This window comes from Macrobrachium rosenbergii, chromosome 14 (assembly GCF_040412425.1).
Source record: "Macrobrachium rosenbergii isolate ZJJX-2024 chromosome 14, ASM4041242v1, whole genome shotgun sequence".
NCBI classification, from domain to species: Eukaryota; Metazoa; Arthropoda; class Malacostraca; order Decapoda; family Palaemonidae; genus Macrobrachium; species Macrobrachium rosenbergii.
The window spans coordinates 13698554-13725967 of record NC_089754.1 but is presented as its reverse complement, the minus strand read 5'-3'; the positions used below and the strand labels follow the sequence as shown (position 1 = coordinate 13725967).

Genomic DNA, 27414 nt, shown 5'->3' with positions numbered 1-27414 from the left:
AGACATATTTGCTTAGTTCCTGCAGTGCAACCACAGACAATCCAACCAAGAAAGAAGGCTGCTACCCTTCCAGATACTGGGTTCAAGAGAGCTCAGTAAAATTACTGTATAAGGTTCTGTAGTGAGTCTGTCTATGAGCTCCATTAGGCTTCCTCAATCCTTCAATGAGTGTAAACAGTGGTCTCTTCTAGTGAAGTAATTGATTACTGTTTAGACTGAATGTGACCGCATCCATTCCATGAATACTGACTCTACAAAAGCTTCCAACATTCACTCTCACTTTCATACCATCACCTATGGTAAGATACATATTGTCCTGCTAGGGGCACTGGATGAGCTACACAACTTGTTAAGCAGCCATCACCAGGCCCAAGGAAAAAGTGTCCAAGGATCTGTTGGCAACGTCCCATAGATAGAAGGATGTGAAGGTGGTTTGATGAAATAAAGTACCAGCCTTCAAAATCCTATGAAGAGATAAGTTTTTTTAAAACCCAGAACACCATTTATTCTTGCATGCACGGTGTTAGAATCTGAGGTTGTAGAAGAGCTATAAGCACATCTAATAACCTCATGGAGCCAGAAGGAGATGGTATTCTTGGACACTTCTTTCTTGATCCTGCCTGTGCTTACAAGAAGTCTTCTTTGACATCTCGGCCTAAGAAGACGAGTCCTTTTTAGGTAACCACGCAGTGCCCTGACAGATATAAGAGCAATTCGTCTGGGTCATTATCAACAAAATCTCCCAAGGAAGGGATGGGAAATGAATCAAACATGTCATCAGGAATTGAAGGATTTGAGACTTAGCTACATATTCCAAGATAAATTTGAAGGTTACAGACTCCCAACCCCTCGAGTATTTAACATTAAAAGAGAGGCCATGGAGTTCACCCACTCTTCGATGAAGCTAAAGCCATTAAGAAGACTGTTTTAAGGGTCAAATCTCTGTCAGATGATTATCGAGTTGGTTCACATGGGGCTTGAGTGGGACACTGCTGAGCATCAGAGTCAGGTCCCAACTAGGAGGCTCAAGTTCTCTAGGAGAACAAGACTGCTCAAAATTTTTGAGTAGCACTGAGATTTCCCATGAGAAAGACAGGTCTACATCTTTTTGGAGCAGAACCAAGTCCAAAGTAGCCCTATAGCCTTTGATGGCAGCCATTGGAATATGTTTCTCCCTCCAGAGAAAAACTATGAAATCTGCTATTTGCTGAACAGAAGTTCCAACTAGAGAGAGACCCCTTTGATGACACCAATCACAGTAAATGGCCCATTTTCCCTGGTATACAGCTGAGGAAGATCTTCTGAGACAGCCAGGCATCTCTGCTGCTGCTCTGCGAGAAAAACCTCTCACTCACAGGAGATACTGGATAGTCTCCAGCCGTGAAGAGATAGGGACCCTACCGACGGGTGATATATCTTGACGTGAGGCTGGCAGAGGAGGTTGTGCCATGGAGGGATCTCTCTGGGAACTGCTGACAGAGAGGGTAGTAGATCGGGGAACCATTCTGAGTGAGGCCACCATGGAGCTACAAGGGTCATTCTGAGATTTTGGAAAATCATTACCCTGTTTAAGACCAGATGGATCAGGCAAAAGGGCGGGAAGGCGTAAACTTCCAGGTTGTCCCAAGGATGTTGAAGGGCGTCCTCTGCCACGGCAAAGGGGTCTGGGACAACTGAACAAAAGACCTCTGAGAGGTCTACTGATTGGTCGATCCCCCACTGGTGTATAAGCACCATCAGGGAGTGAAGTTGCCGAGAAACTAGCCCCCCCGTTTGTTTACGTAAGTGTTGTCCGACATCAGAACTACAGAGTGCCCCGACACTCTTTCTTGAAACTCCTGAAGTGCCAGGAAGGCTGCTTTCAGCTCCAGAACATTTATGTGCAGCTGCTTGTCCTGAAGACTCCAGACTTCCGACGTCAGAAGGTCCTCTAAATGAGCTCCCCAACATTCGTACAAGGCGTCTAAGAACAGGGAAATTTCTGGAGGAGGAAAATGAAGAGGCACTCTTATAGTTGTTTTCATCAGCTAACAACCACAGTAGGTCCCTTCTCACCTCTGTAGACAGAGATACCTGGAACAAAGGATGGTCCCTTGCAGGGGACCAGAACTCTTTCAGTCTACACTGGAGAGATCAAATGTGGAGACGGCTGTGGGGAACAAGTTTTTCTAGTGAGGTTAGAAGCCCTAAAACTACTTGCCACTGACGTGCTGGCTGCTTCTTCTCTGATAGTAAGGGCCAAGCCACTTTCCTGAACTTCTCAATTTGCTGGTCCGATGGAAATACAGTACCCTCGATGACAATTTCTCTATATTACCATCCCCAGGTAAAGAATTTTTTGACTGGGGAGAAGATTTGACTTCTCCAAATTTATCAGGATGCCTAGGCCGTGACAAAATTGGAGAAGACGATCTCTGTCTTGGATTAGTTTTTCCCAACCAGTAGTCAAGATATCTCAAGAGCCAAATTCACTGAGAATGAGCTCAGGATGACACTAGGGTAAACACTCTTGTGAACATTTGAGGGGCTATTGTTAGACCAAAGCATACAGTAAGATTCTGAATTAAAACACTAGCTCTCCCAGGCTGAAGCGGAGAAATTTTCAGGAAGAGCAGTGGATCAGAATCTGGAAGTAAGCATCCTTCAGATCTATCATGAGCAAAAAGTTGTTGCTTCTGAAGGCTGACAGGACCATATGAGGAGTTTCAGTCTTGAATCGGGTCTTCCTGATGGACAGTTCTAAGTCGAAAGGTCTATTACTAGACTCTAATTGGCCGTTGCCACAGGGACTAGGAAAACCCGGCTGTAGAATATGGAAAATGCTCGTTTACTTCCACAGCTCCTTTCTCCATCATTTTCCTCACTTCGTCCTGGGGAGTTAGATACTTTGGAGAGTCCTTGGCGTATGACAAGTGATGGAGGGGATGCTCGGAGGGAGGGGGAGGGAAACTGAAGGGTAGTATATATCACACCCGTAGTATATCTACTACCCAAGAGCCTGCTCTGAAACTCTCCCATGAAGCCAAATGGCTTGCCCCCACTGGTGGCAACGAGTGGGGAGGGGCGCCTACTCTATCACTTACCTCCTCTGGCCCTACCTCTGGCTCCTCTTTGGTCTAGAAGAGTGCTGCTGAAAGGGCTGTTGCTGAGGAGTTTTCTTTGTACAGTAAACGACCCGTATTCGTGGGGGATGCGTACCACAACCCCCTACGAATAGTTAACCCCCCTCTAAAAACACTTATAACTGCCTATCTTGAAAGTTCAAATACCAAATGTATACCTTAGACTAGCATCCTACATCAAATGTACCTTAAGCTATTATCCTATTACTGTATTAATTTGTAAAATGATATTAATATAATTTCAGTCATCTTAAACATATAGTAAATACATACTTCTAACCCTTCCAGCCAATAACAAAGAGAGAGAGAGAGAGAGAGAGAGAGAGAGAGAGAGAGAGAGAGAGAGAGAGAGAGAGAGAGAGAGAGAGAGAGAGAATATCTTTCTATCAACCACTCTCCCTTTCTATTTATCTATCTGTCTGTCTGCCTATCTATCTATCTATCCATCTCCCACATTCTGAGTACCCTTTGGTGAGAGAGAGAGAGAGAGAGAGAGAGAGAGAGAGAGAGAGAGAGAGAGAGAGAGAGAGAGAGAGAGAGAGAGAGAGAGAGTTTTTCAGTATTCTTCATAGTCGTATTTTGACCAGCAAGAGTGCAACACTTCTTCCCCTTCGTGGTCAATATGTCAAGACAACTAACAGTTAGATTACTGCCCCACCTTGCTTCAAGCTTTCAGAAAAGACTGGGAATTGATGTTTTCTTTTAAAATTTTACATAATATACTATAGAAATGCATAAATGTTGTAATTATAGCATGGGAAATATGAAAAAATTAATTACAAAGTAACATCACATTTATCTATACAACTACAGTATACAAAACAAATAAACATATATGTTACAGATGAATAAAAAATCTATCTCAGAAAGAGAGAGAGAGAGAGAGAGAGAGAGAGAGAGAGAGAGAGAGAGAGAGAGAGAGAGAGAGAGAGAGAGAGAGAGAGACTCTTTGGCCAGGTGATAACCCCTTTTTTTTAATGATGGCAGCTACGCCTTCATCCCTATCCCTAAGTCGGATACAGAAAAAGATAAGGGATTGAACTAAAATCTTACTAATTCGCTATATTTTCTATGATGAATTGATATTTTGCTTGTTTACATTAATGTTAATATTTGAAAATTAGTAAATCATTTATCATCAGAATAGCTTGTACAGTATGAGCAAAGTTTATGATTTACTACTTGGAATATGAACAAGCAAAATCCATGGGGGTGTATGTGTGATGGTAGTCTCTAGCCAGAAAATTATTATTATTTTTTTTATTTGGAAATGGTGCATCTAGAATTTGTGTAGACCATGAATGTGGACTGACATAAATGTGGAGTTTGTTGTGAATGACAATGTTTGTATTTTAACCTTCAATGAAGTGTTTCATGACATATCTTCTTTAATTTATTGACTGTTTGTATTGTTAAACATTTGCAGTTTGAGATAATCTACTACCCACTGTGTTAGGCGGTTAACCCCTTGCATCTGGGCATGATCATGTGAGGCATAATAATAGCTCTTGCTGTTTGATCTGCCTCGGCTCAGGTGAGAATTTATATTTTATGCCATGCAGTTTAACAAATCTTGCAGGAAAAATGTTCAAATCACCTGAATGGGCCATAAATGACTTATGGCAACACTAACACCTCAGTCCAGGATACAGGGAGATTAGTGTAATTTGAGACTTCATGGAGGAATACACTACATCTCCCCATTCCAGGACATCTTGTATAAATTTGCCCATTAATATATACAGGGATTGTTGCTGGTTTTAGTTATTATATTTTACGATAGTACAGACACCACCCTACTTATGAATGAGTTACATTCCGGAAGGCTGTTTGTATGTTGAATTGTTTGTAAGTTGTTTGTTGGTTACTGTATTCTTCATCCCTATTTAAGTACAGTATGATATACAGTAAAGGCAATACAGTACTGTACAATTTTTCATCCTAAAACACAATATGTACAATGTACATTCAGTACTGTATATACAGAATAGGCACAAAAAACAAAATTTGAACTCATGCGTGGCAAAGGGGAGTGCTCTGAACACATTTTTAATTTGCGATCCCATTTGTTTGTATCTCTGAATGTTCATAAGTAGCATAATGTCTGTTTGCCAGTTATAATTGTAATTTTGCAAACTAAAGTACGAAGAAATATAGCTCAACAAAAAGTGCTGCATTTCCCCATCCCAGTACATCTTGTAAATATTTTACCATAAATATACTCAGAAATTGTTACTGATTTTAATTCTTATGTGTTATGATATTATGTGAGCCATTATTGTGATTTTACAAAATAAAATAAAAAAAATTATTATAATGAACATGTATAAATTACTGAAATTTGCATATTTTTACGAGCGTCTTGGAAATACTCAGTATTACCTTCCTGTGGAAGGTCCAGAAAAATTTTCAGAGTATTTTTTCTTATGTCATATGCATTTGCATATCTTCCTCTTTCCATAGGTTTTTTTTAATTGGCCAACCATAAAGGTTTGCACAATCTTAGAGGTGTTCTTGATGCATATTTTAGTCAGCCTGTAAGGGTTAAGATGCATACAAAGAAAAGTTTGTTTGTGCAGGAACACATTAAAGTTACAGACAATATCTAACATTTACCATGGATGATAATTCAATTAAAAAATATACAGTACCTGTTGAACAAATTTGTTGAGGATTGCAGCAGCCAACTTATCACAAAATCTGAAATATATATAATTTGTAATTAAGTGATCCAAAGAAATAAAAAAAATATAACATAACAACAGAATACCTGAGTATAACTGACATCAGAGACTTCTTTCTTAAATGTGGGTGTGATCATATATGCTGCAAATAATATGAGCTTGCTATGGGCACAATTCCTTCATCATGTAACAAAATTATGGTAGTACCGAGCTGATGCTGTATAGTAAGAAGTGAAAATATGTTCCAACAGCAACAAGTGAAATTATGGGCCTCTAACTCCTTGCATTGAAGAATACTAGAACTTCAACTTCCCGACCACAGTTTATATAAACATCTGCCACTACAAATAATAGTTCTGGGAGCACTGCAGCAATGTTTTAAAAACAATAGCTATGACTCACTGTGATAGTAAAAGTTAAGATACAAGGAAATATCATATTGAAAGCCAAAGCTGTTATGGACTATAGCAACACAGTGAGTGGCATTCTTTACTTTTTGCATGAGTTAAAATCACTGTAAATTTAGTATTCAACTCACTCTCTCTCTCTTTCAGAAATTTATGACATTCAGTGAATAAGATAATAATGCGGTTTCCCTATAATGATGCCTAATTCAAAACAAAATCAACTAGTGTAATTTACATTTAAGAAAAATATTTACCATAATATCTCAGAAAGCATATACCTAAACGACTTACACAAAAATTGCAACACTCATGATGTCTGCTAAAAATACTTGCAAAGACTGGAAATTAGGGCAACCATGTAACCACATAATATCACTCTAGAAAAGAGTTGTTGGCTGACACAACACTTAAATTATCTGACATTTTATCAAATCTATGTCCATACCATAATGGCGTTGTCCACACTACAGTTGATCCAAGTAGACAAGAGCCATTTCTCTTGACACTTATTTCATCTTCTTTTCTTCCAAGCTCCTTCCTCTCATAATATTATCAAATGTTTTCTTCTCAGTCACTAACCAGTATCATATATCAATCTGGAAACTTGTGGAATGCACTCTCCACTTATTTTCCCTTTCCTTATTCCATAGACTTGAGCCTGTTGCCTGCTGTTTATCTAATGACTGTACTTTCATCTCTCTCATCACAGAATTATGTAAGAACTAGAAGCACATGACATATACCCCTCTTAAAACTGCTATCCATATTGCACTCTACACAATGAATTTACATCATCTATTATAGGCCTCTCCTAGAATTATAAGTCACGTACAGGCTCTCCCCACTGCTTTCTTTTTTTCTCAACAAAAAGTAGCAAATGCAACAAATGGTACTCCCCTAGAAAGAGCCACAAAGCATATTAATACATATCTATCTTTTACACACCAATCATATGTGCAACTGGGGAAAAACCAAGCAACTAATACTGCAAATTTCCTTCATTACCTTGTAAAGTACTTCCGAGAGGTATGTAAGTTATGCCTAACTAGGGGTACAGATGATGATATGTGCTGTGCAATGGCTGTCACATATGGACTCTGGTCACCAGTTTGTTCCATCATCCAGTTAACCTTGGTCATTGAAGTTAAAGCTGGTTCACATAAGCACTCAACATGAGTTACCAACAATGCGATGCACTGTCAAAGAAAAGACACATATTACATCACCATACAAAAAAGTAATAATAATCTTGAAATAATCAAAACAAAAATTAAACCTAAAGCCATAAGGAAAATCATGCTAATCAACCAACAACATAAGGAATGTATAAAAAGCCACATATTAACCCCTTCGCCACTGGCCTGTTGCACTGCCGATAACGCTTGCATACCGCATGAGACCGCGAGTATATCAGTCATCATTTGCTCCCACTAAACTTTCTGTTATTCATATTTTTCATTTATATTTTTATGTGAAAACATTGTGTACATACCAATGAATATTTTTCACCACATTGGCTATATACACACACACACACACACATATATATATATATATATATATATATATATATATATATATATATATATATATATATATATATATATATATATATATATATATATATATATATATATATATATATCGAAAAAAAGAGGAATATTTAGTGGAAAAAGTAATTGCAGAAATAGAAATAGTAGTAAAGTAGTAGAGATAAAGTAGCAGAAAAAGTAGTAAAGTATTAGTAAAATAGTACTAGTAGTAATTGCAGTATATACTAGTTTTCTTACGGAAACAGTTAGTATACATCAATGAATGTTTATGGCATTGGTAATAATAATAATAATCATAATCACAATAATAATAATAATAATAATAAAAAATTCAACAGTAATACCACTACTACTACAACTTGTAGTAGAAAAAATGATGATAATAAAAATTACACGTTAGTGTAAAAAAAAATGAAAGAAGTTTTCAAAAAACATAGTACACTTTCCTGTTGACCAAAAATACTCCTCTGCCTGAGCATTCATCCATTCACACAGTCTGTCAATATCATCATCACAAAAAAAGAAACAAAATGCATCTCGTGGGCAGGTGAAGTCGGGTGTGCAAACGAGATCCCATTGTCATCCATGAAATCGGGGTGGGTCTGGGTGCTTGTCACAAAATGGATCTGTTATGAACTGCCAACCTCCATCGACAATGGGTTCAATGTCTTCTAAAATCTCGGTGTCGCTGTCATCCTCTAAGCAACTATAACAACTATCACTATAATCATCTGACTGATCTGGCAGGTATTCCTACCCAGGATCTGAAATACTATCATCCGACATCATGATACTGAAAAAAATAAAAAAAACCTGTAAAATAACTGCAATCAAAAGGAGAAAAAGTTTAGCCTTGAATCCAAATGGTTTACTCACAAGATCGTGACAAATACATAACAGCTTGAGGCGCACTTTGCTGCCATACCTTATAATATCCCATATGAAATGACGCCACGACGACCATCGGACACTCATTGGCTAGAATGAATAGTGGGTGGAGCTTCTGCACCTCTCTCGTACACAATACTACGCCTGAAACCAATCCAAGCTGAAGAAAACAGCTCTGCTTTTCGAGGAGGGATGTATAGGCGACGTCGCGGTCTTTATTACTGTACCGTAAAAGACGTACATGTGTACGTCCCGGTGGCGATAAGGGGTTAATAAAGGAAAAAGTTAGCAGAGACCACCTACTCTGAACAGCATGGTTTCTAAAACACATGAATGGGTTAATCAAAGACCACATTTTCAAAGGATAACAATGTCATTACTATGGAGGTAAGGGTGGACAAAAGCTAACACTTGTCTGAGGCAGCAATAAGATTTGTGAAGGGGTTGAAATCTTAAGAGGCTTGGCATGAAAAATAAGTGATACCAATGCTGAAAGCTACATTTTTAAAGTAATTGCAGGTGGTATCACATAAGGAACTTATTTTTAAACATGTTACATTCACCTTGTCACAATAAGTCAGGACTACAAGATAACAGTTTAAACTTCCTGTTACCCCTACAATACTAAATGTCCAGTGAAGTTACTCTTAGTGAGGCAATTAGATATCAGTTTTTGACAGTAAATCGTATCTTTCCTAACTATACAAACCTGAGGTCCTTTACATTAGGAATTCCTTATGGCATAGCTGGACACGGCCGTTAAACTATTGAACAAGGTGTTTAGGCAGGAACTACCGCCAGGTAGGCGGGAATACCCCCCTGCCCAGATGTAAACATTCCAGTTTGCCTTTCAGCCCAGGTTCAGACTGAGGGGTGGCATGAGGCAGGCATAATATGTAATGTAAAGGACCTCAGGTTTGTAAAGTTAGGAACAATACAATTTACTTTCAAAAATAGTGATTTGTTCCGACACGATATACAAACCATCGGTCCTTTACATTAGGAAGACTCACTGGTTAGGGGGAGGAATCTGAGTAAGTCTCTTGAACTGACTGGAGTTCTGCACACCAGGGCTACTCCTCCTGGTCAAAAGAGCGAGGAGGAGTACCGTGCCTCTGACATATTGATCGGAGTGTAGGAACTGCAAGATCAAATGTCAGATACTGGACCTTTTCGCATGAGCGAGGAAACGTAACTCATACGAAATAGGCTGGGAAGAATCTAGAGTCGAGCAGTAAGGAAAACCCGAGATAGGATTCCCTTATTGCCAGTCTCTCCTTCCTTCCCTTGCTAGAGGAAGAAGCGGAATTGCTTCAATGATTCTACAAGAAAAATAGAACGGGTGCTCAATGTGTAGTCTTACCACATCAGACGCCAGATCCAGCAAGTATTGGTTCGAGTCCTATTCTCATCCCGAGGGAGGAGAAGTAGGAGAACAGGGAAGGAGGAGGAAGAGAGGCCAGTCACTTTTTAGGATCCTTCTCACTTCCAGAACCAACACCTTAGGCGAGGTGCTACTAGTCCTCTTGAAGGAGCTGGGTAAGAAAATACAACTTTGAGCAGCCACCACTGGGCCAAGGAAAAAAGGTTCCAAGGGCCTGTGGGCAAGACTACAGAAAGACAAGAGTGTGGTCTTGTCTTTCTTCCGGAACGTGAGGGATGGACCAAGCCACTGACTTTGTGAGTGTTATGCAGTGAATAAGTATGAGATTCACTGATCGGGATTATGAGAGAGAGAGAGAGAGAGAGAGACGATGTTTATAATTTAAAATGATGAGCCATGAGACCAAGTAAATTGAAGTGTAACCATAACAAACCTCCAAGATGTGGGAAAGGAAGGAGGAGTTAGAGGATAGACTAAGAAGTGAAAAGGTCAGCAAAATTGACCTGATTTGTCCTTGCCAAAAGTGGGAGTTAAGATTGAACCATTAAGAGTAAAGTAGACGTCCTCAAGGAGGCGGAGTTTTATTCAACATAGGTCCAGAGTTCATTCTGATCAATTTTTAGCCAGAGTTACTTGAAAACCAAATTGGGTAGGATTGTGTCACTCGCTCCTCTCTTAACATCAAGAAATTTCTAAGTTCAGTGTGGCTGGCCGTGTGAAATAGTTTAGGTTAAGAATAAACTTATGAAAAACCGTGCCCGGTGAATTCTTACCCCCTCCTGGAAAAGTAGAAAGTATTAATAGACAATTTCAACCTAACTTACCGAGTCCCCTGCGTTACTATCAAGTGAAAGTCAACAGACAGAAACGGAGTCATTCATATGTGGTGCAACGCAATACAACAAAGAAAAGTGCACCGCATAACATGAGCTCTCGGGTGGAAAGTACGGGTATCGTCGTTGCCAGCTGCCGAGTACCTCCTTCGATCGCTTCATGAAGCCAGGAGAAAGATGTGTCCTAGACACTTCTTCCTTGGTAGAGATAGTACTAGTGAAAACGTCAACGATATCCAGGTTACGAATGTCGAGCCTTTTCGGAAAGTACCACAGCTCCCTAATAGGACAAAGTAACGACTGATCTGGATCATCAATACAAAGTCCAAGGAGGAGGGGAACAAGAAGGACTTGAACCCAACAATAGATGCTGATGGATTCAGAGTCCACCTATGACATGCGAGAAGGAGTCGAGATATTGATCCCCTTCACCTGTTCTTCCATCTTCTACGCCAAGGCTGGAGCCAGATGAGAGATGGTCCTAAGAGGGCACATCTCCATCCAATGACTCTCATAAGGGCGCGTGCAGAGAACGGGACAGGAACCCTAAATGAGAGTCACATGCCACCCAGGGAACAGTTCCCTGGGACAGCAAGACTGAAGAAGCTTCTCATCTGCAGCTAAATCTCGACTGAGGAGAAAAAGGCTACTTCAGATAGAAGACTAGGTTGCAAGGGTGCCATGTTCTTCCGAATGAAAGGGAGAGAAGCAATTCTTGGCGGAGACAACGAGGAAGTCCAGACTTGAAGAGTGACTCTGACCCAAGAAGAAGTTCCGTCAACGACACCCACCAGCGAAGATGGATCCAGTCCCTCGGACAGTGTTGCAGAGGACTTCAAGAGATATCCAGCTATATCTGTTGCCGCTCAGCGAGAAAGCCTATGCTTACAAGGAAAGATGGAAGGTCTACCAGTCCTGAACACACAGGGAGGTACTGCCTGAAGAACTGCTTCTTGTGTAGCTGCTACAGGAGGTTGGGTCAAGCAGAGCTCTTCTCGATGCCTCGGAAGCAGAGCTATCAGGTCGGGCGAAAGGTGATGTTTTCCAGCATTTGTCTGTAACTCGGTGTGAGCAACGCTTGTGAACCCTAGCGAAACAGACAAATACGGAGGGAAAAAAGTAGATATCGATTTTTCCCAAAAAGACAGCATTACTCACCATAGCAGCCCCTGGGTCTGGTGCGAAGGAGCAAGAAAAACTACCGACTTTGTTGTGCAGGAAAGCAACAGAAAGATGGTAGGGATCTCTCAGTCAAGCAGTCTCTTCATGAATCTTCATAAAGAAAAGAGTGAACAGCACGTTCTGTCCTGATCACTCAAACCTGAGGCCAAGCTCGCCTACCAATACATCCCCACCGGGAATGCATCTGGCTAATTGAGCTGTCGAGTGCACTATAGAACACTCGAGTACCTGCAAATGTCGACAGATGAAACAGGAGGAAAAAACAATTCCCTCTTGTTTGTCAACGAATGCCACTACTATGGTTTTGTTGTTCAACGAAACCACTGAGTGTCGAAAAACTCATCCTGAATTCTTGGAAGGCCAAAAGGCTTCCTTGAGCCCAGGATGTTGATGAGAAGGTACTAATTGTCTCGGTCACACACCTTCAAGACAAAGTCTTACAGGTGTGTGCCTATTCCTCGATCGGTGAATCCGTAAGTAGACACACGACGTGAGGGGAATATGCAAGCATATTTGAAGGTTCCTTCAATCAAGCATTAGCCTAACTCTTTCCTCATACTTTGAACCTGTCCCGCCAGTAAGACCAGCAGGAGAAGCGGACTGTGAGTGATAATCAACCGAAGGAGATTACTGCCACACGGGGGAAGAAGAGCACTTGTGCTGTGGCAAAGCACTTTCCTGGGAAGAGCAGAAAGTTCACTTGAACAGAGCCGAGAACCCGAGTCGGAAAAACCGAGTGGGGCTGAGCCGAACCGATAATGTGAATGCAATCCAGGGGTGGTATGTGGTGGACTAGGAGGCAGGTGGGGCGAGCTGAGCCGAGCCTAGCCGAGCCGATCGCGTGAACACAATCTGAACTGGACTGGGCGGAACTCGTCTGCAGTGAATTAGCGCTAGTTTCCCAAACTCTAAACTCCTTCGAGGCCGAGGCCCCTCGAGAAGAAGATTCAAAGGGGGATTCTGTGTCTGCTATCCTGCATGCTCGAACCCTACGGTTCAAGACAAAAGGATGAAACCCGGCCAAGCAACCGAAGCAGCTAGCGGGCAGTATCAAGACACCTGGCGTCTCGGCACCAAGACACCTGGCATCTCAGTACCGAGACACCTGGGTGTCTTGGCACCAAGACACCTGGGTGTCTTGGTACTTTCTCTCGTCCTGTGCCTCTCGTCAGGAGAGCGCTCGTGATTCATTGAATTCGAGCGACCCATGAGACTCCCAAAATTGGGAGCGGCTGCTTTCGGTTTCCTAAGAAATCGAAAAGAGCCAGGCACAGAACCAGTCTTAGACACAGACTTCTAAGACTGGCAACGAGGGCGCGGCCTCCAAAACACGAGACCCCAGAGGAGAATACGAATCGGTTCCCGCCCGAGGGCAGGAAGAGCCAACGAGAGAAACTTGTCTCCCGGAAGAGAGTCAGTCCCTTATAAGTCACACAGGACTCCCGAAGGGAATCTCTTCCCTGCTTCTTCTGGTGTTCAAACCCATAGGATTAAGACACCAAGCTGGGAACCTGACTGAGCACTTGTAAGCACTTGGGGAGCGCTTGTGGTGCTGGCAGGAAGAGCTGAGACACCTGGGTGCCTCGGCCCTTTCTCTCGCACTGCTCCTGAACTGGGCCAGGGAGAGTAGCCTACTCTCCAAACCAGATCGGGATACTTGATATTCCACAAAATCTTGAGCACTCAGAGCAGCTTGCGAACGAGCGCCTGAAGCAGTCCCCATCTTAGAGGCGGAACCTCTAGGACTGGGAACGGGATTGCAAACCGAGGTCTGCGAGCCCGAGGCTCCCGAAACACAAAACCCAGGGGTATGTGAATCGGTTTCCTAACCCGAAGGTCAGGAAGAGCCAACGAGAGACCACTGCCTCCTCAGAATGAGGCTGTCCCTAGACGTCCAAGGGCATCAAGAGGAATGAAGCGACCTTCCTCTCCTTTGGCTGATGGAGGTCTGTCCAGTTCCCGGGACCCCCTTGAACCTCAGGAGAGGAAGGGAAGAGGTAGTAGAAGATGAAATCGAAGAGAAGAGGCAGCAGAAGATGAAATCGAAGATAAGCTGAAGAAGACGGCAGCTACTTCCACAGGGTGACTTCCTTCACCTTCAGTCCGACATCATCTACAGGATGGTGGACACGAAACATCGTAACCTGCAGGGCAGCTAGGCAGGAACACAACGGAAGCGGCCCAGGACACAACCACCAAGAAAAGCAGAAGGCACGATCAGGACAGTCGATGCAGGAGCTACGGAAGTGGTTTGGAAGGCAAGATCTACTGCAACAGCCAGGAACGTCACTTCCACAAGGCGACTTCCTTCACCTTCGCTCTGACATCATCTACAGGATGGCAGATATCGTAACCTCCAGGGCAGCTAAGCAGGAACACAACAGAAGCAGCCCAGGACATGACCACCAGGAGAAGCAGCAGACACAATCAGGACAGCCAATGCAGGAGCTATGGAAGCGGTTCATAAGGCAGAAGCTACGGCAATGGCCAGGAACGTCACATGAAAGTCACCAGCAGCGACAGGAATGATCACGGCGGCTGCGGCAGGAGACCAGGAAGAGCCGCCCAGAGACTGTCGTTGAGTTAACAGGAGCATAACACAGGAAACAACAGGAACAGATGGACCACAGATATGCCAGAGGCAGTGGCACACCATATATGAAGACAGCAATGACAGCGATCAATCCACATCGGCGGGAACAGAGTCGGAATGATCCTGACGTGGAACTCTGCCATTCTAAACAGGTACTGTGGTTGATCCCAAAGCAACACTGAATGAACGTCGGGACTCCTTCATGCAAGAAATCCCCTGAGATATCTAGCCAACTGCTGCTGTGCCTGCGATGCTCACTCAACCTGAAAGAAAAATCAAAGATGATTAGTAGAGGGAGACTTCTCTCGCTACAAGGGAAACTGCCCTATGCAGCGAGAGGAGGCCCCTTAGAAGAGGTCACCCGACCGCCTGTGGGCCCTCCCCCCTACCTCACGGTCTTTGCCCAATGAGTGAGCAAAGAGGGCGAAGGAGAGAGATCTCTACCGAAGGAGAGATAAGGTAGAACCTACAGGGAGAGAGAAGGAAGGAGGGGAGGCCACCAAGGGCGCCGTGGAAGCAGAACTTACCGACAACGCCTGCAACCTTCCCCCCCCCCAACAACTATCTATAGTGCAAGCGGCAAAAACAACACTCAGCACAAGTAGGAAGGAAGTAGTCATGCCCTTGCACAAGGAGGGCAGGTGCACAAGAAGGGAAGAAACTCTTACGTCCTGATCAATGTAGGTGAGCGAAGATATTACGTCCTAATCTAATATCTCTGAACCTGCAAGGGGATGCCTTCAGCTTCTAAATAAAGGGCTACTGGAAGAGAAGCATTACCACTCGGTTACATCCCTCTAAACATGCCCTTGGCCGTCAAACCCAAGACAACGCAGGACAACGACAGCTTATGCAAGGCTATCACAAATCGTGGGTTTGTATTGATAAATATCAAACGCGCAATATATACACAAAAATACAGGAAGATCCCACCAGGATAATAAAGAGCTTAACGACAGTCAGGCAAAGAGATCCGAAAACATGTCTGCAACGCATAACGGCCGAAAGCAAACTGGAATGTTGACATCCGAACAGGTGGGTATTCCCGCCTACCTGGCTGTAGTTACTGCCTAACCACCTTGTTCAAGAGTTTACTGGCCGTGTCCAGCTTCGCCGTAAATAATTCCTAATGTAAAGGACCAATGGTTTGTATGTCGTGTTGGAACAACTAATTATTACTACCTCCAGAAACAATGTTTCAACACCAAAAACCCTAACAAGAGGACCGACAATAGTACCTATATGCATTTGTAAGCATTTCAAGACGAAATTCTAACTTTAAGCAAGTTAATATATTGATTTCACGTAGGAAATATATAACAAAAATCACTTTCACAATAAATAATTAAGACCATCATATAACTTACCTGTGCTAAAACAGCATGAAAAAGATCTTGTTCTTGGGTAAGACTGATAGTATTTGCCAATGATGCTGGACTCCGTTCTTTAAGTTTAGCCTCTAAACGTCCAGTCATCTCTTCACAATACTCAGCAGATACTAAGACAGAACAAACACGGCGCACATCATCATCAACTAATTTAGGACTGTCGCCTTCTCGCCACAATGTCTGAACCTATATTTCAGCAGTTAAACAAAAGATTACTTACATATAAAATGAAAATAACACTGTCAACATGTAATGAATAAATTTAATTCAATATATAAATATGTACATTACATAAAACATGTAATGAAGAATAAAACAACTTTATAAGCCTGTTACTCAGATTTAGCAATTTCTTATGCTAAAAAAAATCCTCCCACAGCTTAATTACTCTTACAAAACAGATGAATATAGAATTCAGCTGATAGCATTGCATATGCAAGGGCAGATCCTAGAATCTCAAGCAGCTTTAAGATCCATTATTCTTGGGTCTGCAAGTGCATTAACTCATTAGCATCACCTCCAATGCTGCATGACATGAAAGGCCTCTGTGAAATTGTGCCACCTGTGTCTTTCTTATACAAATACCATCCGAAGTACAACCTGCTCGACATACAACTACTCGCACTTACAACCATACTTCTGGCAGTGGGGCTGGGCAGGCTGATGCATCAGAGTACACGCCGTATAACAGTTGACCACTGAGTCACTCGGCACCGAGTCATCTCGGGAAAGCCCTCTCATCACTTGGCAGCATTATTTTGAGTTATCCGGCCCTATCAGCAGCACCATACAGTATTAACTGTATTGTAGACTGAATTGCAAACCGATTTAAGTTAAAATTGATTTCCGACATGCATGCAAGAACCTAACCCTGTTGTAACGTGATGCCTACCTGTACATAATACACATTACATAAATGATTAAAATATATCAGCAGAAGTACAGTATGGTGAAAAGATTGGAATAATGACTGTACATTACATTACAGCAGTACTATGTAGGTACTTTATACAGCAAAGGTTTGATATGCCCTACCATGTATGTCGGCCACTTACTAAGGTTCAACTTACATCCATTCTGACTTACAACCGGTTGGTTGGAACCAAGCTCAGTTGTGAGTAGGAGGTACTTATACTTTGTCTTCCAAAAATCTCCAATACTCTCCAGTCTCCCTTACTGCAGTTTTCATCTATGTAAGTTTAATATCAAGAATGTATATCAATCTGCAGGAAAGAAGTACCGAGATATGCAGTGGCAAGACAGAGCCTTGAACAATGGATAAAACCAGGGATACAATAAAGTAGAGACAAAAGCAAATGGTAATGTAGATAAATTTCAGGGAGGAGGTGAAGAACACAGAGTACAACATAACAAGTACTTCAGTCTACATAGTAAAGTTAAATAATGGTCCAGAAGAGATAAGAAAAAATGTTTGACAAACAGGGTGATGAAGTTGACAAAGCCTGTATGTAATCAGAAGTGGCCTTGTTAGGGTAGCCCATAGAATTATTAATGAAATACTGATGGTTGAAAAGCAAAAGAGGAAAATACCTGTAAAAAGAAGGGATGGGCCAATAACAATCTTGTAAGAAGAAGAAAGACAATGCTCATTGGAACATTTTCTATAAGATACTGAACAATAATTACAAGGGGGATAATCTGATTGATATGTCAGAAGCTGAGGAAGAGTTGAACGTGTTTATAACTGAATTCACAGTTTTGAATGGAATCAATAATAAATAACTCCAGGAAATGGCATTACTACCAAGAAGATTTAGGTGAGACTGAAATGACACCTCATACACTAACTAGACTGTTCTGCAGAATATGGAGTGGGGAACAAAGCCTGATGATTTGGAAATGGAAGTCATAACAAAAGCACCTAAGAAAGTGACCTGACTTAATGTGTTATCTATAGAGGCAATACACTTGTGTCAGTTACAATGAAAATATTATGTATACTTATTCTAAACAGGTCTTGTTAGGTGAATTTGCAGTAAAAAGTGGGATTCTATATGGGAATTTTATTTCTGTTGTTTACCCTGCTCACCAATTTGCATAATGAAAGACATAGTTTGAAGAGGAGTAATGATAGAAATTTGAATTTGACAGACTAACAATATGTAATGCTGTTTTAATCAGCAACATACCACAAGATTCAGAAAATCTGCTTAGTGGAAAATAATCTCATAGATGGGAGAGTAAAATAAATCTCAGAAAAAACAGACATATCGTGGAGAGAGTATGCAGTGGAGTAGAGATTTGTGGCTGATAAAGCAAAGGAAAGACATGAATAGCAGAATTTCACAGAGGCCCTTCATGTCATGTGGTGCTGGAAGCAAGAATGATAATGAGAACCACACTACAGTTAATGAGAATGTAGCCAAATCAATAATCTGTCCAAAGCAAGCTTACAAATTCATATGCTACTAAGTGATCTCTCTCTCTCTCTCTCACACACACACACACACACAAACATATACAATGTACATTATAATACCATAGTTTTCAACATATTCAAGATATTTTACAACACTAATACATGCAAAGTTACAATATAAAGTAGTTGCTAGGCACCCTTTTACTTATATGTGCAAACACCATGTCAGACAGTTCTGAATGTAACCTCAAGAACAAATGCATCCAACACTTGCTTGGAATTCCATTTAGAATCGAGCACAACAAATAACGTGATACAGATGTATATTGCACTTTTAACTCAAAGTACAACAAGAAAAAGAGATATCTGGGGATACAGAATAGGGAACCACCATTATTTCATTACTATGGTAATATTTATTACAGAAAATAAAAAAAAATCTTTGGATAATTCTTCACTTTCAAAGATCATATAAAAATCTAGGTTGAAAAAAAAAAAGAAAGATCTAGAAGTGCATTCATATGCACATTTCTGTGCAAGCTAAAACTAAGGAGAGTAATGTATGTTTGACATGTGAGGCATAACTCCCGATGACCAAGGTTGCAGGTTACAAGTAAGTTTAAAAAGAAAATATTTTTTCATGTTAAACTAACCTGAGCTAAAACGGCAGTGAGTTCCTTCATGTTAATATCCTTTGGCATTGGAATATTGGCACCAACTCTGGGAAGAGTCGCACGGAGGACCCTAGTACAGAATTCCCTTAAATGCTTTTGAAACACTTCAACTAGTCCTCCTAGACTTTCACCAGGCCCTAATCGCAAGAATTCAACTAAGACAGTCTGAAAAATGAAATAGTTTGGCATCAGAACTATGCTTAACATAAGATAATTACAGTATATCTTAGTTTACCAGGTACCAAAGAGAGGCAATATTTTTATTATTGTGATTTTACAACAAAAGTTATATCAAGATCATTTTCATAATTATATAAATTATGAACGTTATGATACATAATAAACAGACAATGTAGATGAATAAACCTACACACAAAATTACAATAAAGTAAAACAACCCTTAACAGGTAACTACAACTATTTACGGCATGAAAGATTGAACACTCATGGCTATTTTTACAACAAGTAGGTATAAAAAAATACCAATGAAACTAAAAACCTTCAGATTAAACTTTTTCAGAGTACTAAATTGTTATTAAATTACAACACAATCTACTTCACTGCATCGTTAGTCTTAAGTAGAAATGAAATCAATCATACCTTATAAATGGTGAAAAGCTCTCCACAACACGGAACCACATTAGACTCTTCAGCATCGATATGTTCAAATTTGTAGTTCTTCATGTCATTGGCAAACTTCTCTATTTGCTCACTCAAGCGTCTGTACAATAAAATATAAAACCTTCAAGTTTTAAAAGATAAACAATGCACCTTAAGATAATAAGTAAAGAAGAAAATATAAAAATTTAAAGTTATAAAAGATAACAATGTAAATAATAACTATAATGCATTACAAATAAATATTCTGATAGTACTGTATTATCAACTTCCATCTATTTGCATGGGACAGTCAATATGTACACAGGGCATTATATATATTAGATACGATATCATTCTCAAGTCAAGCATATTTTTATTTACTAAAGGGGCACTATTTATACCTTTACCTTAAAAATTCTAGACTAATTTATTTAATCAATCTATTCTTCTACCTTAGAAATGGTAGAGTGACTTAATTTGACAACAAAAATAATCTATGACAATAATATTTATCTGGAAAAAAACACTGCAAGTTTTCCAAATGCTGGATTTCTGAGGTCCTTGAACACCTCAAGTATTTGCATATGATAGATATAATCTCGTTTCCATATAAAAATTAAGAATTTAACCACATCATCCGCCTATAAAATCACAGGATTCTTTACATGAGACATCCGAGGAAATAAAATACTAAAGGGCTGCAATTACTGGTATGTAACAACTGGCTAGTAGAAAAGTGGGGGGACAAGATCCAGTGGTTCTCAACCAGGGGGGAATTTCAGAGTTTCAGAGGGGGAATGGTGGCCACAGACTGGCAGGCTCAAACTGGCTCAATAGGACCATACAAAACCCAGTGTGCATTGGTCCACGCTACTGAGAGGTCACGCTGGGCTTTCTCTCAGCTAGCTTGTGTGTATTAGTATTTTGTTCATACTATTTGGAATGCACCTTTTGAGGCAGACAATTCTGGAAAAGGTGGGGGGGGGGTGAATGACATTCTGACATATGGTGAAAGGGTGCATGGGCCAAAAAACGTTGGGAACCACTGAGATAGACACTTTGTCTCAGCCTGGTGACCAAGACACCAATAAACAGGCACACATACAAACAAACCATGCCAAAAAGATTACATGCTTTCCAGAGATAGTAAGTTCCACTGAAAAGGGACCTCATTTCTGGTGAATTCACATGATTCCATCTCTACAGATGAAATGGATGAAAGTTCTTCTTCAGCCATTGAAAGCAAATGCAGAAAATTTAAATTCACTACACTTTTTTTTTTACAGTCCTATAACTTATAATGAAACCTTATGATGTGTAAAGAAAATACTCCAGATGCTTCAGCCCTTCTTCAAAACAGGCAGAAAACATCATTCAGTTGGTAGCACCGCACATGCACAGGTGAATCCCTGGATCATATGCAGCTACATGCCTCAAAATTTGTCATCTGATCCACAAGCTATGTGAAATAAGCAAGGCTGACAAGCAAGAACTCACAATAAAACAAGGGGCTTGTATGAAAAATAAATTAATTTTTTCAACAAACTGTATTGCAATTGTTTCATCACAAATGCATTACCTACGATTAGCAAAAAATCTCAATTTACTGAGCTGCTAAAAGCTCTAACCTGCAGACTCTGCACTATAGATAGTTAAGAATGATCTTGAGCATCACAACTCATATATCTCAAAGATGTACAGAGTTCATGATACAGGTTGCCTGATATGTAAAAGTACATTACAAAGGGCTGAATTTTGTATACTCTGTATCACTATATCCATCTTCTGCTTCAGACTCATACAGGAATGCTTTATGTTGGACCCCTTGTACTGCCACTGATTACTTTCAGGAGTTACTAAAGTAGCAGAAAACAGCTCTTACCTACTGAGTGTGATGCAGAATCAGTTACCTACAGCATCTGCATACCATAATGGGTATATAAAAGGATGTTGATTGTCAGCTGCTACAGAACCTAATGAGTGCAAGACCAAAAACCTGTATGCTGCATTCAAGATTAAGCAAGAACAGAAACTCATGTTGCTTTACCACTGGCTATATTCCTCCACTCTTAAAAGTAAAGTGTACAAGCAAGAACAGTGCATACAATATTTTTGGTTACTTGGTTCTTGATATGTCCTTTGGACAAAAAAAGTTTGGAGGAACATCCCTGAAAACCCCTGGTTCTCAGAAGATATAGATGAATTGCTCTGACAGGGAAAGGGAGACAGTCCTCTTTATTCTTGGCATGGTACAAGAATGATGGAATGGCAAAGAAGGTGCAAAAGACATACCTATGGACTTTGGATTCTTGGAATGTGTAATCTTACACTAGTGCTTGAAGTTCTTCAGTTACCTTGAAGATGCAGAAGCTTAAAGGATGACTGTCTTTAGTGTTATGATAATCAGATAAAACGGATTTAAAGGCTCCTATGGGGCCACATAAGACACACACGACCAAAAATAGATTCCGTCACAAAGGTTTTGGGACCTCCCACAAAACCTCCTTCTCCAAGTGGTGACACAATCGTCTCAGTTCTTTTAAAGAGCTTTATCTCACTCAGTTCAGGACCTGAGAAAGGGTGGAACTACAGGCAGTCCCCAGTTTACGACAGGGGTTCCATTTCGATGCCGCGCTGTAAGCTGAAAATATTAGTAACCCGAAATAATCGTTGAAAATCATAAGAAAAATTACATTTTTAAGATAAAATAAAGTTTTATATATACTTAATTACACTGCTTATAGTTTCACTCACTGGCAGTTTAAAAATTTTGAAATTCGCAGTAGTGCTAGTGTCGGTGTAGGTGACTAGACACTCCCACTTTCCGGGGTAAGAGAGGAATGGCTTCAGCAGAGAGCTCAATTGTTTTTGCCCTTCTTTCCATATGAGGGGAGGCAGGAGGGCTTTATTCATAATTACTTGGTAAGTATATATAAAACTCTGTTTTATCATAAAAATTTCATTTTTACATATGTAACTTACCAAGTAATTACATTGCTGAATCCCAAATTGACATGGGGGTGGGATATATGGATTTTTTCTACCCCAAAACATCATGGATGATAAGGAGTTTGAGAATAGAAATTATAAACATTGTACCAATGTTTGTCGTTCTTTACCTGGTAAGAGAGCTGCTGCAGGTAGATACTGCCTCTGGTCGGAGCTCATTTTAACCATGTAGGGTGTGGTGAGTTGGCCAGATGCACCTCTACATCAGTGGGTACTTTGCAGCAAGGGATGAACCTGGTGACTAACAGTGGGTACTTTGCAGCAAGGGATGAACCTGGTGACTAACAAACTATACAGTTCGTCAGCTGCCCTTGCCCTGGGCGTAGTACTGACACACAAAATGACCAGAATAACTGAACATGAACATCACCTATACCATAAAATTTAAAAACACCACCCACCCATTAAAAACTAATACAGAACTGGTGGGTCTCCAGGTACACAGTACCCCCAGGCTCCCCTTATCCCTCAACACCTAAGTTCAAGGTGAAGAGAAAAGAAAGGAAGAAAAGCTTCCTACGCTTCCTCCCCCAACACCATGCCAGCCACAGATAACGGCCCAAAGTACTGCAATTTTCAAAGGTGGTTTCTACATTTCGAAGATAACTGGTCGCAAAGATAGACTTGCACCTCCAGTAAGTCACTTGAAGAACTGATGATAGAGACAGGTGGTGCTTGAAGGCTAATGACGTGGAGACTGCTCTGATCTTGTGAGCTTTAGCTCTGAAGGATGTTAAAGACTCTTCGCCAAGCTCGAAAACTTATAAATTACATAAAAAATTAAGCATAAACACTTTTGCAGTGTTTCTCAGTACTATGTTCGCAAATGTTCACGTCTGTGAAAAACTCGTGTATGACAATTAGATTCCAATGGAAAGTTTGCGTGTCTGTGAATTTGCGCAATTTGTATCGCACAAGTTCAGGGTATTGCTGTATCGTTGAAAATCATACGAAAACCTTACTTTAATCCTAAAAAACCTCCAAATTTTGACCATTCTGCCATTTTGGAGTTATATTTCTTCTGTCCGATTGGCATCGTAAACCTGGAACATGCATTGTAACCCGGGAAATAATTTTTGAAGAATATATTTGAAGAGTGTTGTAAACTCGGAACATCATAAGCCGAGCCCATCATGACCATGGTACTGCCTGTACACATATAATTTTTTATGGCTGTGACCAACAACTCCCTCTGGTATTTCAGAAAGAAAAATGTGTTTGGTATCTTTCAAATAATGACCATTATTCAGCAACACTCCCCCTTACTGTCAATTTAAATCGAAATGTCTGACAGCTTTTCCTTTGAACTTCTTACATAAGATGAGAGAAAGATATTTGTTTGTTTACAATACATATCACATACGGATTTTGTAATTACAGTTATGTTTATTATTATTATCATTATTATTATTATTATTATTATTATTATTATTATTATTGATCTTATTAATATTTAAAAATTAGTACTTATTATTAGGTAAAAAATTTATTTACCATACAAAACAAGTAAACATATACATGTACCATAAAAATTCTCTCATCTCAGTAAGAGAGAGAGAGAGAGAGAGAGAGAGAGAGAAATTATTACTTTTATTATCTAATGTTATTTAATTTACATATAAAAGCTCGAAAACTTATAAATTACATAAAAAATTAATCATAAACACTTTTGCAGGGTTTCTCAGTACTATATTCGAAAATGTTCGCATGTCTGTGAAAAACTTGTGCATGACAATTAGGTTCCAATGAAAAGCTTGCGTGTCTGTGAATTCGCGCAATTCGTATCGTGCAAGTTCGGGGTATTACTGTATCGTCGAAAATCACATGAAAACCTTACTTTTAACCCTTAAGGGATGGCATAATTTATCAATGTGTAGCACCCCAGACCGGAGAAACCCTGAGGTTGGCAAAATAAAAAAAAATCACATCAATGGAAAGAGAATGACACGGACATTCACACTGTATAAATAAAAAAATTCTAAAAAAATTTTCCATACCTTCCACAAAAAGTTGAAAATGACTATTTACAACCCCTTGTGGTGCCTCATTTACAAGACAATTTATTGTATTTTGTAAAATTATTTTGTAAAATTATTATTACTGCTCACACAATATCAAAACACATAAGAAATAAAAGCAGTAACAAATTTTTGGCATATTTGTTGTAAAATATTCACGTAAATTTACGAGAAGGAAGATTCAGTAACTTTTTTTTTACTTTTACATACTTTTTCTAATATTTCTTTGCAATTTTCTTTGTAAAATTACATTTACAACCAACATACTATCATAAAACAACAGCAACCCCTTTGTATATTTACAAGCAAATTTATAAAAAGACTCGTGAGAGAGAGAGATGCAGTACTTTCCCCCTTGAAGTCACAAGCATAACTGATACTGGCCTAACTCTCACGTCTGTATAAAAGTTGCCATTAGTGAATTTATAGCATATAAAAGTATTGGCACCTTTGTTTCGAATCATTATTACCATAACAGTGGTGCGTAATTCTGCTTCACACTGAAGCTCAATCCGTCCACCTCCCCAAACCTGTTTTACTTCACACTGAGGATCAATCCGTCCCTTAAGGGTTAATCCTTTGGGTGTACTGAAAACAATGTATCCTGCATTTTTATTGATTTTTCATAAAAAAATTCCAAATTTTGACCATTCTGCCATTTTGGAGTTATATTTCTTCTCTCCGACTGGCATTGTAAACCCGAACATGCATTGTAACGCGGGAAATAATTTTTGAAGAATATATTTGAAGAGCGTCGTAAACTCTGAACATCGTAAGCCGAGCCCATCATGACCCAAGGACTACCTGTACAGATATAATTTTTTATGGCTGCGACCAACAACTCCCTCTGGTATTTCAGAAAGAAAAGTATGGTATCTTTGAAATAATGAACTGAATAAATGTTCCTTTCACTGTACAAACCATAAAGTGTTATGACTTCTCCGGTAAAGGGCGAAGGTAGATCAATACAGCTTGGAGATAGCTTTGGCTGCCTTTGCTGATCAGTTTCTGCCTCTGAAATTGTGACTGTGACTACTTCGCCTCTTAAATGATGAATAAAGGCCTTAAGAATTAGAAAGACTAAGTTCAGTTCCAAGTGAATAAGGTAATTCATGGAAGATCATCCAAAAAAATGTTGGTGGGTTTATGAAAGCAGTGAAAAATCACAGAGATACAAGAAGAGTGAGGCACTTAATTGCTGAAGACTAAAGGATACATACATATATACACAGGGCTACTGATGGACTACTGCTCTCTTCAGGGCTTTTGACCATGAACACCAAAGCTTTTGGGATTTTGCTGACCACAAGACTGGTTAATAATAAGACATGGGTTTGTCATGAAACAAAAAGTTTTCTTTTTAAACAATCTTCATCAAATGTCAGCGAGTATCAGCTACATACAAACTGTGAATACATCTGAATAAAGCAAGAGAATAGGAATAAAGTATAAACGGAGTGAGGTAACCAATCTCATGTTGTCCAGAGTTACGTGTTTTATGTTAATACAGTATAAACTAGTGTAAGACAGTCATGTCATTGACTGATAATTCAATACTCTTGTCAGACTGTTTTTGATTTTGAGTCATTATGTTCAACTTTTATCATCAAAAATTAAAAAAAACCTGAATAACTCCTTATGAGATCTATTGCTTGGGCTGATACTGCTAAAAAAAAAACTAGCTAACTTACTTATCAACATTTTCAATATAAACTTTGAGGTATGGCTGGAAACATCTACATACAGCTCCTTGAAAAGGAGAGACTGGTGTCTCTACTGATGCTTCACTTTCAGTAAAAGGATTTGTTGATTCTGTTTTATCGTCCTGTAACAGAAAAATAATGAAGACTGAAAAAACTTGTAGTAAAAAGTATCTCTCTATAAGCAATTTTTACCATTTTGGTGAGTCAGATTTAAGTCTTAAATCTCATATAACTTTTCATAGCTGAGAGCTCATGTACAGTTGCATAGTCGATTAAAAAACAAAGTAGAATTTGTATCATACAAACATGGGAGCCTCAAATGTATTTATACTAATATTACTTTATTATCTGAGATGGAGGTACCTGATAAATAATAAGCTAGTTACAAATTTTATACTTGAATAGCTTCTACCTGTTTGTAATGATGCACCCAGCCACCTTGCACCATCTCTGTCTCAGACAATTGTTTCAAGCATATCCACTAAATGAGCAATAATTCATTCATTTAAACTCCAATGGGGATAAGTGGCACAGAAGTACATGAATGGCATGTGGAAGAAGTATTTAAAACAATATGTCACCATGTTTGTTGGCTCAAATCAGACAAAATGCACAAAATTTAAGAGCCTTTCTTGAGTGCTAAAAATACATGCCTCAAGGCAAGGGTAAAAGGATAAATATATGTATGGGATGTCCTTGTCAAGTGTCTGGAACACACTATTAAGAATGACTAAGTGTCCAATCAACCACTGTTATTCCACAAGCAAGTGGATAATGTTCATAACCAGCATGTATGTATGATATTATTTAAAAATATATTGTGCAGTGGGAAGATTTAGTCATTCATACAAAATAATTTTAGAAGGCTTCTGGTGAATGAAACCCTACAGCACTGTATGAGAATGAAAAGAATTACAGATAGAACACAAGAAATATAGGACAATGATACAGTGTGCCTCTGAATGATCTGTGTATGGACTGATAATTATGAATTGC

At 39.7% G+C, this 27414-nt stretch overlaps 1 protein-coding gene across 1 annotated transcript in view; it reads right to left on the bottom strand.

Moving 5' to 3' along the window:
- The window catches only part of Vps53 (vacuolar protein sorting 53), a 121009-nt gene that overhangs the window by 21338 nt on the left and 72257 nt on the right, over positions 1–27414 (bottom strand). The window contains exons 10-15 of the mRNA XM_067115923.1: positions 26407–26540; positions 19689–19809; positions 19068–19253; positions 16014–16220; positions 7219–7409; positions 5774–5822 (exon numbers count right to left, since the gene is read on the bottom strand). Coding sequence (XP_066972024.1) covers positions 5774–5822; positions 7219–7409; positions 16014–16220; positions 19068–19253; positions 19689–19809; positions 26407–26540 — 888 coding nt within the window. The remainder of the gene's footprint in view (positions 1–5773; positions 5823–7218; positions 7410–16013; positions 16221–19067; positions 19254–19688; positions 19810–26406; positions 26541–27414) is intronic.